This window comes from Bombina bombina, chromosome 4 (genome assembly GCF_027579735.1).
Source record: "Bombina bombina isolate aBomBom1 chromosome 4, aBomBom1.pri, whole genome shotgun sequence".
Classification (NCBI taxonomy): Eukaryota; Metazoa; Chordata; class Amphibia; order Anura; family Bombinatoridae; genus Bombina; species Bombina bombina.
In genome coordinates this window covers 484995851-485014655 of record NC_069502.1, presented here as the reverse complement: position 1 = coordinate 485014655, position 18805 = coordinate 484995851, and the positions used below count along the sequence as shown (strand labels likewise).

Sequence of the window (18805 nt, the reverse complement as noted above, 5' to 3'; positions counted from 1 at the left end):
TAAGTAAAGAACGAATAAATTCCATTTTAAATAAATATGAAGATTTATTAGCATCAACCTCTGAGACAGAATCCTCTGAACCAGAAGAACCATTATCAGAATGATGATGTTCATTTAAAAATTCATCTGAACAATGAGAAGTTTTAAAAGATTTTTTATGTTTACTAGAAGGAGGAATAACAGACAAAGCCTTCTTAATGGATTCAGAAACAAAATCTCTTATGTTATCAGGAACACTCTGAATATTAGATGTTGACGGAACAGCAACAGGTAATAAAATTTCCTTTAGTAAAGTTCCATCTGCATTAACAAGTTTGTCATGACATTCAATACAAAGAGCTGGAGGAACAGATACCAAAAGTTTACAGCAGATACACTTAGCTTTGGTAGCTCCAGCACCAGGCAGCGATTTTCCTGAAGTATCTTCTGACTCAGTTGCAACGTGGGACATCTTGCAATATGTAATAGAAAAAACAACATATAAAGCAAAATAGATCAAATTCCTTAAATGACAGTTTCAGGAATGGGAAAAAAATGCCAGTGAACAAGCTTCTAGCAACCAGAAGCAATAAATAATGAGACTTAAATAATGTGGAGACAAAAGTGACGCCCATATTTTTTTAGCGCCAAATAAGACGCCCACATTATTTGGCGCCTAAATGCTTTTGGCGCCAAAAATGACGCCACATCCGGAACGACGACACTTTTGACGCAAAAACACGTAAAAAAATGACGCAACTTCCGGCGACACGTATGACGCCGGAAACAGAAAAAAAAATTTGCGCACCCGCAAGCCTAACAGCCCACAGGGAAAAAACATAATTTATGTAAGAACTTACCTGATAAATTCATTTCTTTCATATTAGCAAGAGTCCATGAGCTAGTGACGTATGGGATATACATTCCTACCAGGAGGGGCAAAGTTTCCCAAACCTTAAAATGCCTATAAATACACCCCTCACCACACCCACAATTCAGTTTAACGAATAGCCAAGAAGTGGGGTGATAAGAAAAAAGTGCGAAAGCATATAAAATAAGGAATTGGAATAATTGTGCTTTATACAAAAAAATCAAAACCACCACAAAAAAAGGGCGGGCCTCATGGACTCTTGCTAATATGAAAGAAATGAATTTATCAGGTAAGTTCTTACATAAATTATGTTTTCTTTCATGTAATTAGCAAGAGTCCATGAGCTAGTGACGTATGGGATAATGATTACCCAAGATGTGGATCTTTCCACACAAGAGTCACTAGAGAGGGAGGGATAAAATAAAGACAGCCAATTCCTGCTGAAAATAATCCACACCCAGAATAAAATTTTAATGAAAAAACATAAGCAGAAGATTCAAACTGAAACCACTGCCTGAAGTACGTTTCTACCAAAAACTGCTTCAGAAGAAGAAAACACATCAAAATGGTAGAATTTAATAAAAGTATGCAAAGAGGACCAAGTTGCTGTTTTGGAAATCTGATCAACCGAAGCTTCATTCTTAAACGCCCAGGAAGTAGAAACTGACATAGTAGAATGAGCTGTAATCCTTTGAGGCGGAGTGTTACCCGACTCAACATAGGCATGATGAAATAAAGATTTCAACCAAGATGCCAAAGAAATGGCAGAAGCTTTCTGGTCTTTTCTAGAACCGGAAAAGATGACAAATAGACTAGAAGTCTTTCGGAAAGACTTAGTAGCTTCAACATAATATTACAAAGCTCTAACAGCATCCAAAGAATGCAATGATTTCTCCTTAGAATTCATAGGATTAGGACATAATGAAGGAACCACAATTTCTCTACTAATGATGTTAGAATTCACAACCTTAGGTAAAAAATTCAAAAGAAGTTCGCAGCACCGCCTTATCCTGATGCAAAATCAGAAAAGGAGACTCACAAAAAAAGAGTAGATAATTCAGAGACTCTTCTGGCAGAAGAGATGGCCAAAAGAAACAAAACTTTCCAAGAAAGTAATATAACGACCAAAGAATGCATGGGTTCAAAAGGAGAAGCTTGAAGAGCCCCCAGAACCAAATTCAAACTCCAAAGAGGAGAAATTGACTGAATGACAGGTTTTATACGAACCAAAGCTTGTACAAAACAATGAATATCAGGAAGATTAGCAATCCTTCTGTGAAAAAGAACAGAAAGAGCAGAGATTTGTCTTTCAAGAAACTTGCGGACAAACCTTTATCTAAACCATCCTGAAGAAATATAAGTCTTCCAGACTCTATAATATATCTCTCTAGATACAGATTTACGAGCCTGTCACATAGTATCAATCACAGAGTCAGAGAAACCTCTTTGACCAAGAATCAAGCGTTCAAACTCCACACCTTAAAATTAAGGTTTTGAGATCCTGATGAAAAAAAGAACCTTGAGACAGAAAGACTGGTCTTAACGGAAGAGTCCACAGCTGGCAAGAGGCCATCCGGACAAGATCCGCATACCAAAACCTGTGAGGCCATGCTGGAGCTACCAGCAGGACAAACGAGCATTCCTTTAGAATATTAGAGAATACCCTTGGAAGAAGAACTAGAGGCGGAAAGATATAGGCAGGATGACACTTGTAAGGAAGAGATAATGCATCCACTGCCTCCGCCCGAGGATCCCTGGATCCGGACAGATACCAGGGAAGTTTCTTGTTTAGATGAGAATCCATCAGATCTATTTCTGAGAGTTCCCACATTTGAACAATCTGAGGAAATACCTCTGGGTGAAGACCATTCGCCCAGGTGCAACGTTTGGCGACTGAGATAATCCGCTTTCCAATTGTCCATACCTGGGATATGAACCGCAGAGATTAGACAGGAGCTGGATTCCGCCCAAACCAAAATTCGAGATACTTCTTTCATAGCCAGAGGACTGTGAGTCCCTCCTTGATGATTGATGTATGCCACAGTTGTGACATTGTCTATCTGAAAACAAATGAACAACTCTCTCTTCAGAAGAGGCCAAGACTGAAGAGCTCTGAAATTGCACGGAGTTCCAAAATATTGATCGGAAATCTCACCTCCTGAGATTCCCAAACCCCTTGTGCCATCAGATACCCCCACACAGCTCCCCAACCTGTAAGACTTGCATCTGTTGAGATTATAGTCCAGGTCGGAAGAACAAAGAAGCCCCCTGAACTAAACGATGGTGATCTGCCCACCATGTCAGAGAGTGTCGTATAATCGGTTTAAAGATATTAATTGAGATATCTTTGAGTAATCCCTGCACCATTGGTTCAGCATACAGAGCTGAAGAGGTCGCATGTGAAAATGAGCAAAGGAGATCGCATCTGATGTGGCAGTCCTAAGACCTAAAATTTCCATGCATAAGGCTACCAAAGGGAATGATTGTGACTGAAGGTTTTGACAAGCTGATATCAAAGTTAAACTTCTCTTGTCTGACAAGGACAGAGTCATAGACACTGAATCTATTCTAGAAACCTAAAAAGGTTACACTTGTCTGAGGAATCAATGAACTGATTGGTAAATTGATCCTCCAACCATGAACTTGAAGAAACAACACAAGTCGATTCGTATGAGATTCTTTGAAAATGAGAAGACTGAGCAAGTACCCAGATATTGTCCAATAAGGAAATACCAAAAAAACCCTGTTCTCTGATTACAGAAAGAAGGGCACCGAGAACCTTTGAAAAAAATTCTTGGAACTGAGGCTAGGCCAAACGGTAGAGCCACAAAACTGGTAATGCTTGTCTAAAAAGAGAATCTCAGACACTAAAAGTGATCTGGATGAATCGGAATATGTAGATACACATCCTGTAAATCTATCGTAGACATATAATGCCCTTGCTAAACAAAAGGCAGGACAGTCCTACAGTAACCATCTTGAATGTTGGTATCCTTACATAACGATTCAATATTGATAGATCCGGAACTGGTCTGAAGGAATTGACCTTCTTTGGTACAATGAAGAGATAAAATAAAACCCCAGCCCCTGTTCCAGAACTGGAACTGGCATAATTACTCCAGCCAACTCTAGATCTGAAACACATTTCAGAAATGCTGAGCCTTTGCTGTGTTAACTGGGACATGGGAAAGAAAAAAATCTCTTAGCAGGAGGCCTTAACTGAAGCCAATTCTGTACCTTTCTGAAACAATGTTCTGAAACCAGAAATTGAGAACGGAATTGATCAAAATTTCTTTGAAGAAAACGTAATCTGCCCCATACCAGCTGAGCTGGAATAAGGTCCGCACCTTCATGGGTACTTAGGAGCTGGCTATAGGTTTTCTAAAAGGCTTGGATATATTCCAAACTGGAAATAGTTTCCAAACTGATACCGCTCCTGAGAATGAAGGATCAGGCTTTTGTTCCTTATTGTGAGGAAAGGAACGAAATGATTATTAGACCTAAATTTACCTTAGATTTTTTATCCTTTGGAAAAAAAGTTCCCTTCCTTCCAGAAACAGTTGAAATAATAATTTATTACCCTGGAAAGAAAGGGAAAGCAAAGTTGACTTAGAAGACATATCAGTATTCCAAGTTTAATCCATAAAGCTTTTCTAGCTAAAATAGCTAGAGACATATACCTGACATCAACTCTAATGATATCAAAAGATGGTATCACCAATAAAATTATTAGCATGTTATAGAATAATAATAATGCTATAAAATTATGATCTGTTACTTGTTGCGCTAAAGCTTCTAACCAAAAAGTTGAAGCTGCAGCAACATCCGCTAAAAATATAGCAAGTCTAAGAAGATTACCTGAACATAAGTAAGCTTTTCTTAGAAAGGATTCAATTTTCCTATCTAAAGGATCCTTAAATGAATTACTATCTGCCGTAGGAATAGTAGCACATTTAGCAGGAGTAGAGACAGCCCCATAACCTTAGGGATTTTGTCCCAAAAAAACTCTAATCTGTCAGATGGCACAGGATATAATTGCTTAAACGTTTAGAAGGAGTAAAAGAATTACCCAAATTATTCCATTCCCTGGAAATTACTTCAGAAATAGCAACAGGGAGATTAAACACTTCTGGAATAACTACAGGAGATTTAAAAACCTTATTTAAACGTTTAGATTTAGAATCAAGTGGACCAGAATCCTCTATTTCTAATGCAATTAATACTTCTTTAAATAAAGAACGAATAAATTCCATCTTGAACAAATACAAAGATTTATCAGCATCAACCTCTGAGACAGAAACCTCTGAACCAGAAGAACCATTATCAGTATCAGAATGATGATGTTCATTTAAAAATTCATCTGAAAAAAGAGAAGTTTTAAAAGACTTATGTAAACTAGAAGGAGAAATAACAGACATAGCCTTCTTAATGGATTTAAAAAATAAAATCTCTTATATTTATCAGGAACACTCTGAAAATTAGATGTTGACGGAACAGCAACAGGTAATGTAACAGTACTAAAGGAAATTTTATCTGCATTAATAAGTTTGTCATGACATGCAATACAAACAACAGCTGGAGAAACAGATACCAAAAATTATAGCAGATACACTTAGCTTGGTAGCTCCAGCAGTAGACAGCGATTTTCCTGTAGTATCTTCTGACTCAGATGCAACGTGAGACATCTTGCAATATGTAAGAGAAAAAACAACATATAAAGCAAAATTGATCAAATTCCTTAAATGACAGTTTCAGGAATGGGAAAAAATGCCAAAGAACAAGCTTCTAGCAACCAGAAGCACTGAAAAAATAAGACTTAAATAATGTGGAGACAAAAGCGACGCCCTTATTTTTTAGCGCCAAATAAGACGCCCACATTATTTGGCGCCTAAATGCTTTTGGCGCCAAAAATGACGCCACATCCGGAACGCCGACATTTTTGGCGCAAAATAACGTCAAAAAATGACGCAACTTCCGGCGACACGTATGACGCCGGAAACTGAAAAGAATTTTTGCGCCAAAAAAGTCCGCGCCAAGAATGACGCAATAAAATGAAGCATTTTCAGCCCCCGCGAGCCTAACAGCCCACAGGAAAAAAAGAGTCAAATTTTTGAAGGTAAGAAAAAAAGATTAATTCAAATGCATTATCCCAAATATGAAACGGACTGTCTGAAAAATAAGGAAAGTTGAACATTCTGAGTCACGGCAAATAAATGTTTGAATACATATATTTAGAACTTTATAAACAAAGTGCCCAACCATAGCTTAGAGTGTCACAGAAAATAAGATTTACTTACCCCAGGACACTCATCTACATGTTTGTAGAAAGCCAAACCAGTACTGAAACGAGAATCAGCAGAGGTAATGGTATATATAAGAGTATATCGTCGATCTGAAAAGGGAGGTAAGAGATGAATATCTACGACCGATAACAGAGAACCTATGAAATAGACCCCGTAGAAGGAGATCACTGCATTCAAATAGGCAATACTCTCCTCACATCCCTCTGACATTCACTGCACGCTGAGAGGAAAACCGGGCTCCAACTTGCTGCGGAGCGCATATCAACGTAGAATCTAGCACAAACTTACTTCACCACCTCCATCGGAGGCAAAGTTTGTAAAACTGAATTGTGGGTGTGGTGAGGGGTGTATTTATAGGCATTTTAAGGTTTGGGAAACTTTGCCCCTCCTGGTAGGAATGTATATCCCATACGTCACTAGCTCATGGACTCTTGCTAATTACATGAAAGAAAGTCAAATTTTTAAGGTAAGAAAAAATGATTGATTCAAATGCATTATCCCAAATATGAAACTGACTGTCTGAAAATAAGGAATGTTGAACATCCTGAGTCAAGGCAAATAAATGTTTGAATACATATATTTAGAACTTTATTAAAAAAGTGCCCAACCATAGCTTAGAGTGTCACAGAAAATAAGACTTACTTACCCCAGGACACTCATCTACATGTTGTAGAAAGCCAAACCAGTACTGAAACGAAAATCAGCAGAGGTAATGGTATATATATATATATATATATATATATATATAAGAGTATATCGTCGATCTGAAAAGGGAGGTAAGAGATGAATCTCTACGACCGATAACAGAGAACCTATGAAATAGACCCCGTAGAAGGAGATCATTGCATTCAAATAGGCAATACTCTCCTCACATCCCTCTGACATTCACTGCACGCTAAGAGGAAAACCGGGCTCCAACCTGCTGCGGAGCGCATATCAACGTAGAATCTAGCACAAACTTACTTCACCACCTCCATAGGAGGCAAAGTTTGTAAAACTGATTTGTGGGTGTGGTGAGGGGTGTATTTAATATGCATTTTGAGGTTTGGGAAACTTTGCCCCTCCTGGTAGGAATGTATATCCCATACGTCACTAGCTCATGGACTCTTGCTAATTACATGAAAGAAAAAATAAACTCTTGATTGAAGAAACTTCAGACACCTAAAAATGTTACCACCTCCTTGAACAGGCAAAGAGAATAACTGGGGTTTGTGGGTAGGGAAGTGATATTTACCAACTTTGCTGTGGTGCTCTTGGCCTCCTCCTGCTGGCCAGGAGTGATATTCCCAACAGTAATTATGATGGTTAGTGGACTCACCATGTCATTAGAAAGATATCAGAACCTAGTAAGATGCTGTAAAAAAAATAAAAACTGCTTGAACATTAGGGCTTACATTCAACATTTTCTAAGTAGTGAAATACAGAGTATAGGACCTTATCACACCTGCACCCACAAAGGATTCCTAGTTTGCAACCTCTGCTTTTTGTCCTTTCAGCACAGGAGGCCTGAAGAAAACCTTTTATCAGAAACTCTGTATAATAATAAAATACGTTAAACATAAATAACACACAGATTGATTAGACCTGTGGATGCTATTTTCCTCTACCGTTATCTAATTTCCTTGTTTTCTGAACTAGGTATGTTAACACTAAGCTTGACATATATAGTGTGTATTAAGACTAGGAATGTGTGCTGATGCAAGAACTAAAATATAAACGTATTATACAAACTAAACTTTTGATCAGATTGCTGCATGACAATAAAACAAGTTGTGGTAATACAGGATTGGAAGACCTACATGAGACACCAACTCAAAGTGCCCCTAAGTGGGTTAAAATTTACTCCTCAACACAATTGTGGACAGATGAGGGATACACAAGTAAAAATCAAATTGTTGTATAAAAATGGGAATACAATTTTTTACACTAGTACTAGACAACAGCACACATCAGAACATAAGAGCTAAGAGAATTAAAATGTAAGTAGCACAGAAAACCTAACCCCCCTTAGCAGCTCTTGTAAGTGTTACTTTCTCACCTCCAGGGCATAGAAGGGGTTAAATTTACCAAAATAAAAGACCAAAATGCCCTAGAATCCACCAGATTAAATTCACAAGAGTGGAAGTCAGAGATGGAAAAAGGCTGCCAAGGAGAAGGGGCTGAACTTATTGTCATAAAAAAATGCAGGCCCAAAACCTGTGCAATTTGAAAACACTAAAATTTTAAATTGTGAAAAACACCTCTCCTAAGGTGCCTGTGTCAATCTGCCCAACTGTACTGGTATTTTTTAGATCCAACTGATAACTGTACAAGGTAGTCACAGACCCTCAGAGAGACATTTTTTAGACAAATGTAAAAATAAGATTTGAGATAAAAATTGTAACTTAAGCTGCTAAGGAGTCCTAAGGATGCAAGTCAAGAACTATGCTGTGCCTCATACCTCCAAATTAATATGTTAAACACATAGGTAAAGCTCCTAGTACCTGTAAGGAGAGTACTATTGTAGAGCTCCTGGGTTGCGTAGTGCCTTAGTCTCTTAGCTGGACTGAGGCACCCCTCCACTGCGTCTTAGCATGCCGAGGCCTTTCTCCCTCACAGGTTGTCAATCTAGTAGAGAACCCATCCAGTGCAAGTAAATATATTGCAAAGGATACTGCGGATATACCTGTAACCCCTTAGGTGGAGGCTAAAGGACAGGGTCTCCACGACACCTGAGGGCAGTTATGGCTGTCAGATTACCCACTAGGGTAATGGACAGCACATAACAGAGGTAATCCTTACCCCTATTTCACTCAGTCTTCTTAAAGCTGCTTGGAGTAAAGTTGTCTTGGGGTTATTGGGTCCAAAGTTAGATTAAATGGAACTGACAGCGTCGCTCCAGTTCCAGCTGATACTCCGTGATCCACCATTGGCTTGTGACATCCAAAAGCATAATTTATGTAAGAATTTACCTGATAAATGAATTTATTTCATATTGGCATGAGTCCATGAGCTAGTGACGTATGGGATATACATTCCTACCAGGAGGGGCAAAGTTTCCCAGACCTCAAAACGCCTATAAATACAACCCCCCACCACACCCACAATTCAGTTTAACGAATAGCCAAGAAGTGGGGTGATAAGAAAGGAGCGAAAGCATCAAAAAGGAATTGGAATAATTGTGCTTTATACAAAAAAAAATCGTAACCACCATAAAAAGGGTGGGCCTCATGGACTCTTGCCAATATGAAAGAAATGAATTTATCAGGAAAATTCTTACATAAATTATGTTTTCTTTCATGTAATTGGCAAGAGTCCATGAGCTAGTGACTTATGGGATATCAATACCCAAGATGTGGAACTCCATGCAAGAGTCACTAGAGAGGGAGGGATAAAAATAAAGACAGCCAATTCCGCTGAAAAAAGAATCCACAACCCAAATCAAAAGTTTTAATCTTTATAATGAAAAAAAATGAAATTATAAGCAGAAGAATCAAACTGAAACAGCTGCCTGAAGTACTTTTCTACCAAAAACTGCTTCTGAAGAAGAGAAGACATCAAAATGGTAGAATTTAGTAAAAGTATGCAAAGAAGACCAAGTTGCTGCTTTGAAAATCTGATCAACAGAAGCTTCAATTCTTAAAAGCCCAGGAAGTAGAAACTGACCTAGTAGAATGAGCCGTAATCCTCTGAGGCGGGGATTTACCCGACTCCAAATAAGCATGATGAATCAAAAGCTTTAACCAAGATGCCAAAGAAATGGCAGAAGCCTTCTGACCTTTCCTAGAAACAGAAAAGATAACAAATAGACTAGAAGTCTTCCTGAAATCTTTAGTAGCTTCAACATAATATTTCAAAGCTCTTACCACATCCAAAGAATGTAAAGATCTCTCCAAAGAATTCTTAGGATTAGGACACAACGAAGGGACAACAATTTCTCTACTAATGTTGTTGGAATTCACAAATTTAGGTAAAAATGTAAATGAAGTCCGCAAAACCACCTTATCCTGATGAAAAATCATAAACAGAACAGAAAGAGCAGAGATTTGTCCTTTCAAAGAACTTGCAGACAAACCCTTATCCAAACCATCCTGAAGAAACTGTAAAATTCTAGGAATTCTAAAAGAATGCCAAGAGAATTTATGAGAACACCACCATGAAATGTAAGTCTTTCAAACTCAGTAATAAATCTTTCTAGACACAGATTTGCGAACCTGCAACATAGTATTAGTCAGAGAAACCTCTATGACTAAGCACTAAGCGTTCAATCTCCATACCCTCAAATTTAATGATTTGAGATCCTGATGGAAAAATGGGCCTTGAGATAGAAGGTCTGGCCTTAACGGAAGTGGCCAAGGTTGGCAACTGGACATCCGTACAAGATCAGCATACCAAAACCTGTGTGACCATGCTGAAGCCACCAGCAGTACAAATGAACGCTCCATTATGATTTTGGAAATCACTCTTGGAAGAAGAACTAGATGTGGAAAGATATAAGCAGGTTAATAACTCCAAGGAAGTGACAATGCATCCACTGCTTTCGCCTGAGGACACCTGGACAGATACCTGGGACGTTTCCTGTTTAGATGAGAAGCCATCAGATCTATTTCTGGAAGCCCCACATCTGAACAATCTGAAAAAACACATCTGGGTGAAGAGACCACTCTCCCAGATGTAAAGTCTGGCGACTGAGATAATCCACTTCCCAATTGTCTATACCTGGGAAATGGACCGCAGAGATTAGACAGGAGCTGGATTCTTCTCATGCAAGTATCCGAGATACTTCTTTCATAGCTTGAGGACTGTGAGTCCCACCTTGATGATTGACATACGCCACGGTTGTGACATTGTCTGTCTGAAAACAAATAAACGGTTCTCTCTTCAGAAGAGGCCAAAACTGAAGAGCTCTGAGAATCGCACAGAGTTCCAAAATATTGATTGGTAATCTCGCCTCTTGAGACTTTCAAACCCCCTGCGCTATCAGAGATCCCCAGACAGCTCCGCAACCTGAAAGTCTTGCATCTGTTGTAATCGCAGTCCAGGTTGGATGAACAAAAGAGGCCCCTTGAACTAAACTATGGTGATCTAACCACCAAGTCAGAGATAGTCGAATATTGGGATTTAAGGATATTAATTGTGATATCTTTGTATAATCCCTGCACCATTGGCTCAGAATACAAAGCTGAAGAGGTCTGTGAAAACGAGCAAAGGGGATCGCGTCCGATGCTGCAGTCATGAGACCTAAAACCTCCATGCACATATCTACTGAAGGGAATGATTGAAACTGAAGGTTCTGACAGGCTGCAACCAATTTCAGACGTCTTGTCTGTTAGAGGCAAAAGTCATGTATACTGAATCTATTTGGAATCCTAAAAAGGTTACCCTTGTCTGAGGAATCATGGAACTTTTTGGTAAATTGATCCTCCAACCATGTCTTTGAAGAAACAACACTAGTTGATTCGTGTGAGATTCTGCAGAATGTAAAGACTGAGCAAGTACCAAGATATCTTCCAAATAAGGAAACACCGCAATACCCCGCTCTCTGATTACAGAGAGTAGGGCACCCAGAACCTTTGAAAAGATCCTTGGAGCTGTTGCTAGGCCAAAAGGAAGAGCAACAAATTGGTAATGCTTGTCTAGAAAAGAGAATCTCAGAAACTGATAGTGATCTGGATGAATCGGAATATGAAGATATGCATCCTGTAAGTCTATTTGTGGACATATAATGCCCTTGCTGAACAAAAGGCAGAATAGTCCTTATAGTCACCATCTTGAATGTTGGTATTCTTACATAACGATTCAAAATTTTTAGATCCAGAACTGGTCTGAAAGAATTCTCCTTCTTTGGAACAATGAACGATTTGAATAAAACCCCAGAACCCATTCCAGAAAAGGAACTGGCACAATTACCCCAGATAACTCCAGGTCTGAAACATACTTCAGAAAAGCCTGAGCCTTTACTGGGTTCACTGGAATGCATGAGAGGAAGAAACTTCTCACAGACTGTCTTACTTTGAAACCTATTCTGTACCCTTGAGAAACAATGTTCTGAATCCAATGATTTTGGATTGAATTGATCCAAACATCCTTGTAAAATTTTAGTCTGCCCCCTACCAGCTGCGCTGGAAAGAGGGCCGCACCTTCATGTGGACTTGGGGGCCGATTTTGATTTTTTAAATGGCTTGGATTTATTCCAGACTAGAGAAGGCTTCCAATTGGAAACCGTTCCTTTAGGGGAAGGGTCAGGTTTCTGTTCCTTATTCTGATGAAAGGAACGAAAACAGTTAGCAGCCCTAAAATTACCCTTAGATTTTTTATCCTGAGGCAAAAAGCCTCCCTTCCCCCAGTGACAGTTGAAATAATAGAATCCAACTGAGAACCAAATAATTTATTACCTTGGAAAGAGAGATAGCGACGTTGATTTAGAAGTCATATCACCATTCCAAGATTTAAGCCATAAAGCTCTTCTAGCTAAAATAGCTAAAGACATATACCCGACATCAATTCTAATGATATCAAAAAATGGCATCACAAATCAAATTATTAGCATGTTGAATTAGCTTAACAATGCTATACACATTATGATCTGCTACTTGTTGCGCTAAAGTTTCCAACCAAAAAGTTGAAGCCGCAGCAACATCAGCCAAAGAAATAGCAGGCCTAAGAAGATGACCTGAACATAAATAAGATTTCCTTAGATAAGATTCAAGCTTCCTATCTAAAGGATCTTTAAAAGAAGTACTATCTGCCGTAGGAATAGTAGTATGTTTTGCAAGAGTAGAGATGGCCCCATCAACTTTGGGGATCTTTTCCCAAAACTCCAATCTATCAGTCGGCAAAGGATACAGTTTCTTAAACCTTGAAGAAGGAGTGAATGAAGTACCCAGACTATTCCATTCCCTAGAAATTACATCTGAAATAGCATCAGGAACTGGAAAAACCTCTGGAATAACTACATGAGGTTTAAAAACCGAATTTAAACGTTTACTGGGTTTAATATCAAGAGGACTAGTCTCCTCCATATCTAATGCAATCAACACCTCTTTTAATAAGGAACGAATATACTCCATTTTAAATAAGTATGAAGATTTGTCAGTGTCGATATCTGAGGCAGAATCTTCTGAACCAGATAGATCCTCATCCGAGATACATAAATCAGAATGCTGTCGGTCATTTAAAAATTCATCAAATTTATGAGAAGTTTTAAAAGACCTTTTACATTTATTAGAAGGTGGTAGAACAGACAGAGCCTTCTGAATAGAATTAGAAACAAATTCTCTCACATTAACAGGAATATCCTGAACATTAGATGTCTTAGGAACAACAGGCAATGATTACTACTAATGGAAATATTGTCTGCATTTGAAAGTTTATTATGACAACTAACAGAAACTACAGCCGGAGGAACAGTTACCACAAGTTTACAACAAATGCACTTAGCTTTGGTAGAACCGACATCAGGCAGCAGCATTCCAGAAGTAGATTCTGAGACAGGGTCAGATTGAGCCATCTTGCAATATGTAATAGAAAAAACAACATATAAAGCAAAATTATCAATTTTCTTATGACAGTTTCAGGAATGGGAAAAAAATGAACAAAATAAGCCTCTGGAAACCAGAAGCAAAATTAAATAAGGACCTAATGTAAAAAATCTGGCACCAAGTATGACGCCCACAACTGACAAAATATTTTTTGGCGCCAAGAACGTCTGCAACAAACACGAGCGTCATAGATGACGCAACTACGTGAAAACTCTCGGCGTCAACTAAGACGCCGGAAATGACGAAATTACGTCAAACGTAATTCTCGCGCCAAAAGAGACGCAATAAATTAAAGCATTTTGCGCTCCCGCGAGCCTAACAGCCCACAATTTAGAAAAGGTCAATTTGAAAAATTTTCAGGTAAGAATTTTTTTTATTTTTAAATATGCATTACCCAATATGAAACTGACAGTCTGTAAGAAGGAAATATACTGATTAACCTGAATCATGGCAAATTAAGTATAAAACATATTTAGAACTTTACATATAAAGTGCCAAACCATAGCTGAGAGTGTCATAAATAAAAGAAAACATACATACCAAAAGACACTCATCTACATAAAATAGATAGCCAAACCAGTACTGAAACGAGAATCAGTAGAGGTAATAGTATATAAGAGTATATCGTCGATCTGAAAAGGGAGGTAGGAGATGAATCTCTACGACCAATAACAGAGAACCTATGAAATAGATCCCCGTTAGGATGACCATTGTATTCAATAGGTAATACTCCCTTCACATCCCTCTGTCATTCACTGCACTCTGAGAGGAACCGGGCTTCAGCATGCTGAAAAGCGCATATCAACGTAGAAATCTAGCACAAACTTACTTCACCACCTCCATAGGAGGCAAAGTTTGTAAAACTGAATTGTGGGTGTGGTGGGGATATATTTATAGGCATTTTGAGGTTTGGGAAACTTTGCCCCTCCTGGTAGGAATGTATATCCCATACGTCACTAGCTCATGGACTCTTGCCAATTACGTGAAAGAAATGAGGAAACATAGTGCAAATGTATGCCGCAACACTGTAGCATGGTGCACGCCAAAAAGGATTAAGGCCGAGCAAGTCAAAGAAAAAAAATGGAAAAAAGGAAAAAAAGTTTAAACAGCAGCACTCCTTTAATCCAAAAAAAAAATTATCTTTATTTCAACATTTAAAATAAAAAACAGCACTCAGACATGGGGAGAAGGAAGGATCCTAAAGCGTTTTGTGACGTGTGGCACTTAATCATAGGATACATTTTGGCTCAGAGGAATTGGGAGGGACTAAAGCTGGAATATCCCACATTATGAAGCTACGGACTCATCAGCCAAGAAGGAAGTCTTAATTTTAATGCGTTTAAATTGTTACTCTCTTAGATTGTATTGTGTTATCTTTATTAGGGGTTGTGCACTGTTCTGATTATTATTTTTATGGGTTACGTTAGGAGGCACCAATGGTGAGAACCAAGGGACAGTAAACTGAAAAGTTTGGAAACCACTGCTTTAGATTATATAATATACTATTTAGATTCTAAGCTTGGGGCAACACTTTAGCTAAGCACTCTAACAATTATGCCAAATTTAAAAAAAAAACTAAAAAAAAAAACTAAAAAAAAAAACAATATAACATTAAGCAATTAAAATCTCTTTTTAAAAGGTTAAGCATTAAGATACATTAGTTAAAAAGGTATTAAGACACAAAGTTAGATAAATCAAATACTCACCATCAACATTATTTTGTAAAACTCGTAAGCATTGTTCATATAATGTTAACATCTTAGGAAGATAAATTAATTTTGAACCGGAATATACCAACATTTTAGAATTTAATCTGCGTCCGGTAAACACACTTGATTCAGCCTCTGGTTCAGTGACTTCATGGGCTTGGTCTTCTATGGGGAAAAAAAAAAACATGTTGCAATGGCTCCAATACACATTACTTTTAGCCAATTATATAAAAGGTCTAAACATCTAATGGTAAATGCTGAACTGCAAACATTTTAGTATTAGGTGTGCATGAGTAACACATGCAAAAGAATCAATAGGCAGATAAACACTGGGTGCGTGTGTATATGTATGTATATACACACACACACACACACACACCTCTCTCTCTATATATATAGCTAACTATATCTTTCTCTCTATAGCTCACTATATCTTTCTCTCTATATTCTCTCTCTCTATACACAAAATGCATTCTTACCTGATAAATTATTTTCTTTTGGAATGATGATGAAGCATAATTTTTCTTTAGTAAATTTATGATGATCCACAGTCCTCCATAACATATCAAATTAATAGTTGATGGTCTATGTTACAGAAATTTTTGGGACAATTTTTCTGGCAGTTATTATTTAGCCAACACTGCTGCCTGAAGAACTTTGAGGGGAAAAGTACACAGATAAGACATATTTGCAAATCTGCTCCATAGATGTAAAATCTTTCAAAACCCACAATGTTGCAATTGCTCTTTAAGAAAGAGGTGTAATGCTCTTAGAAAGGTGAACTTCCAACCATAAAGTCAAGAAAGTCTTAAATCCCTTCTTATGAGTTAAGAGGCAAATGCTACTTTAGTAGCTTTCTGCCCCTTACTAGATTTAGTAAGTTTGACGGAAAACAATAGTTGCTTGGAGATAGAACTTCAAAGCATTTACTATAATCAAATTATGTAATATTCACTACCTACAGTTAGCTGGACCTGAACACAATGAAGGAACAACCATCTCTTGATTGGTATTTTCCTTTACGAAGAAAATCATATTTAGCCCAGAGTATAGCCTTCACCTTGTGATTGTAAAAAACACAGAATCACAGACAAGGTTAAGGATTTAGAAACTCTTTATGCTAAATAGATTACTTAAAGAAAGATTACTTTCCCAGTTGATAGACAATAGCAATGTTAAGCAAAGGTTCAAGAAAAGAACCATGTAATATATAGAAAAGTAAGTTTAGATTCCAGGGTGAAGAAATAGGTTTCATCAGTGGCCTAATTCTAACATCTGAACCCCAGGAAGTTTAGCTAAGAGAAGGCAGAAAATAGTGGACAGACCATTGACCAGGGCATCCTGAAAACTGAAGGATTCTAGGATTTTTAAAGAATATTAAGAAAACCCTCTGGAAGAAAAACATTTTAAATTATGTCTTCCAATCTTATGTTACAGGCTTTCTGGCAAGCATTAAAGACTTAATGACTAAATCAAATACATTTCTATGTTCCAAAACTAGGTGTTTATACTCCACGCCATTAGAGATTTGAGATCTTGATAGAAAAGAGAACCTTGAGACAACAGAGTCTGTCTCAGAGGAAAAGAGCTATGGAAAGCAAAAAGGACATATGCACTAGGTCCGCATAACAAGTGCTGCAGTGCCAGGCTGGAGCAACTAATATTTTGAACGATGACTTCTGATTGATCCAAGAAAGACTCTTGGAATAAAAACAAAGGAAACTGGTGTGCTAGATGAAAGTCCCATGGACATACCAAGGTGACTAATAAGTGAACCTAGGACCTTGCAATCTTACAAAACAGCTTGGAAGTGTTGCGATTTAAGAAAGAGGTCATTAGAACTATGTCCTGTAAGCCTATCAAATCAATAAGTGGTCAAAAATGCTGTAATGATCCACCTCTTAGTTGTTCATATCTGGTATTGCAACTGCCAATAGGGATCTATTCCTGCATGGCCAGTGAACTGCAATTAACCTCTGTGATAACTATGTAGGCCACCACCATGATGTTGATCGAAGAAAAATAGATAAACTTCCCTCCTTCAATAAAGGCCAGGACTGACTAGCATGATGATTACTCAAAGTTCCAAAATGTGGATTGGTAACCTTGTCTCAAGTTGATACTAAACTTCATGCAATCTTCGAGAAACCCAGTCCGCCTCCCAGCCTGAGAGACCGGAGTTTATCAGTACAATAGACCAAGACTAGCAAAGGAAGAATGTCCCAAGGGACAAAGACAAACTGTGTCTTTAAGAAAAAGATTGACTGATGTAGAAATCCAAAAGCATTGTGTGCCAAATGTAGATAATTCATTAACTTCTAATGTAGCATAGTCATTAAAGGGGGCTCAAGTTAAGTGGGGGCTAAATAAACTGGGACTGCACAGAAACCACCTTTATGCACTGAGCTACCAATGGATGGAGCTCATTGTAGGAAGAGACAAACCCTCAGAATCTTAATAATGCAAAGTTCTGTCAGAAAAATAGCTGCATAAATTATTATTATTACTCCTGTAAATGCTACCCTCATTACAGGATATAAGCAGCTATAGATACATTGATACTCCAACTTATGTCTTGAAAGACATAGGTTTGAGAATAAGAGAAACAGCTGTTGACAGAAAATAAGCTTGCACTAGATATTAGTCAGAAAAGGAGCAACTGGAATGTCTTGATTCTGATTACTAGCAAGAAAGTATCAAACTGAGTTTTGCAGATATACAAATCCTCAGAAACTAAAAGTAATACCTATGGATAGGGAAGTGCAGAACAGAACCCTTGAGGGTCTATTGTAGTCAAAAACTGACCCTTGATTAAGGAAAAAATGACTGAAGGATGTTCCCATTATACAAGGGGGAATTCAGATCAATGTGTTTAGGGATATTAAATCATCCCTAAACATGATATCAAAGGATAGGACTTTAAATCCCTTGGATAAAAAATAGATTGGGGTAAAATCTCTTCACCTTGAGATTACACAGGTACTAGGATTAAATATGCTCCTATCCTCCAAATCCTTTTGTAAATGTTGCACTCTTAAAGATCATACACAACATTTATACAGGGAGTGCAGAATTATTAGGCAAATTAGTATTTTGACCACATCATCCTCTTTATGCATGTTGTCTTACTCCAAGCTGTATAGGCTCGAAAGCCTACTACCAATTTAAGCATATTAGGTGATGTGCATCTCTGTAATGAGAAGGGGTGTGGTCTAATGACATCAACACCCTATATCAGGTGTGCATAATTATTAGGCAACTTCCTTTCCTTTGGCAAAATGGGTCAAAAGAAGGACTTGACAGGCTCAGAAAAGTCAAAAATAGTGAGATATCTTGCAGAGGGATGCAGCACTCTTACAATTGCAAAGCTTCTGAAGCGTGATCATCGAACAATCAAGCGTTTCATTCAAAATAGTCAACAGG

At 37.9% G+C, this 18805-nt stretch overlaps 1 protein-coding gene across 1 annotated transcript in view; it reads right to left on the bottom strand.

Moving 5' to 3' along the window:
* The window catches only part of LOC128657582 (elongin-A-like), a 427971-nt gene that overhangs the window by 274747 nt on the left and 134419 nt on the right, over positions 1-18805 (bottom strand). Inside the window, exon 6 of the mRNA XM_053711962.1 lies at positions 15380-15547. Coding sequence (XP_053567937.1) covers positions 15380-15547 — 168 coding nt within the window. The remainder of the gene's footprint in view (positions 1-15379; positions 15548-18805) is intronic.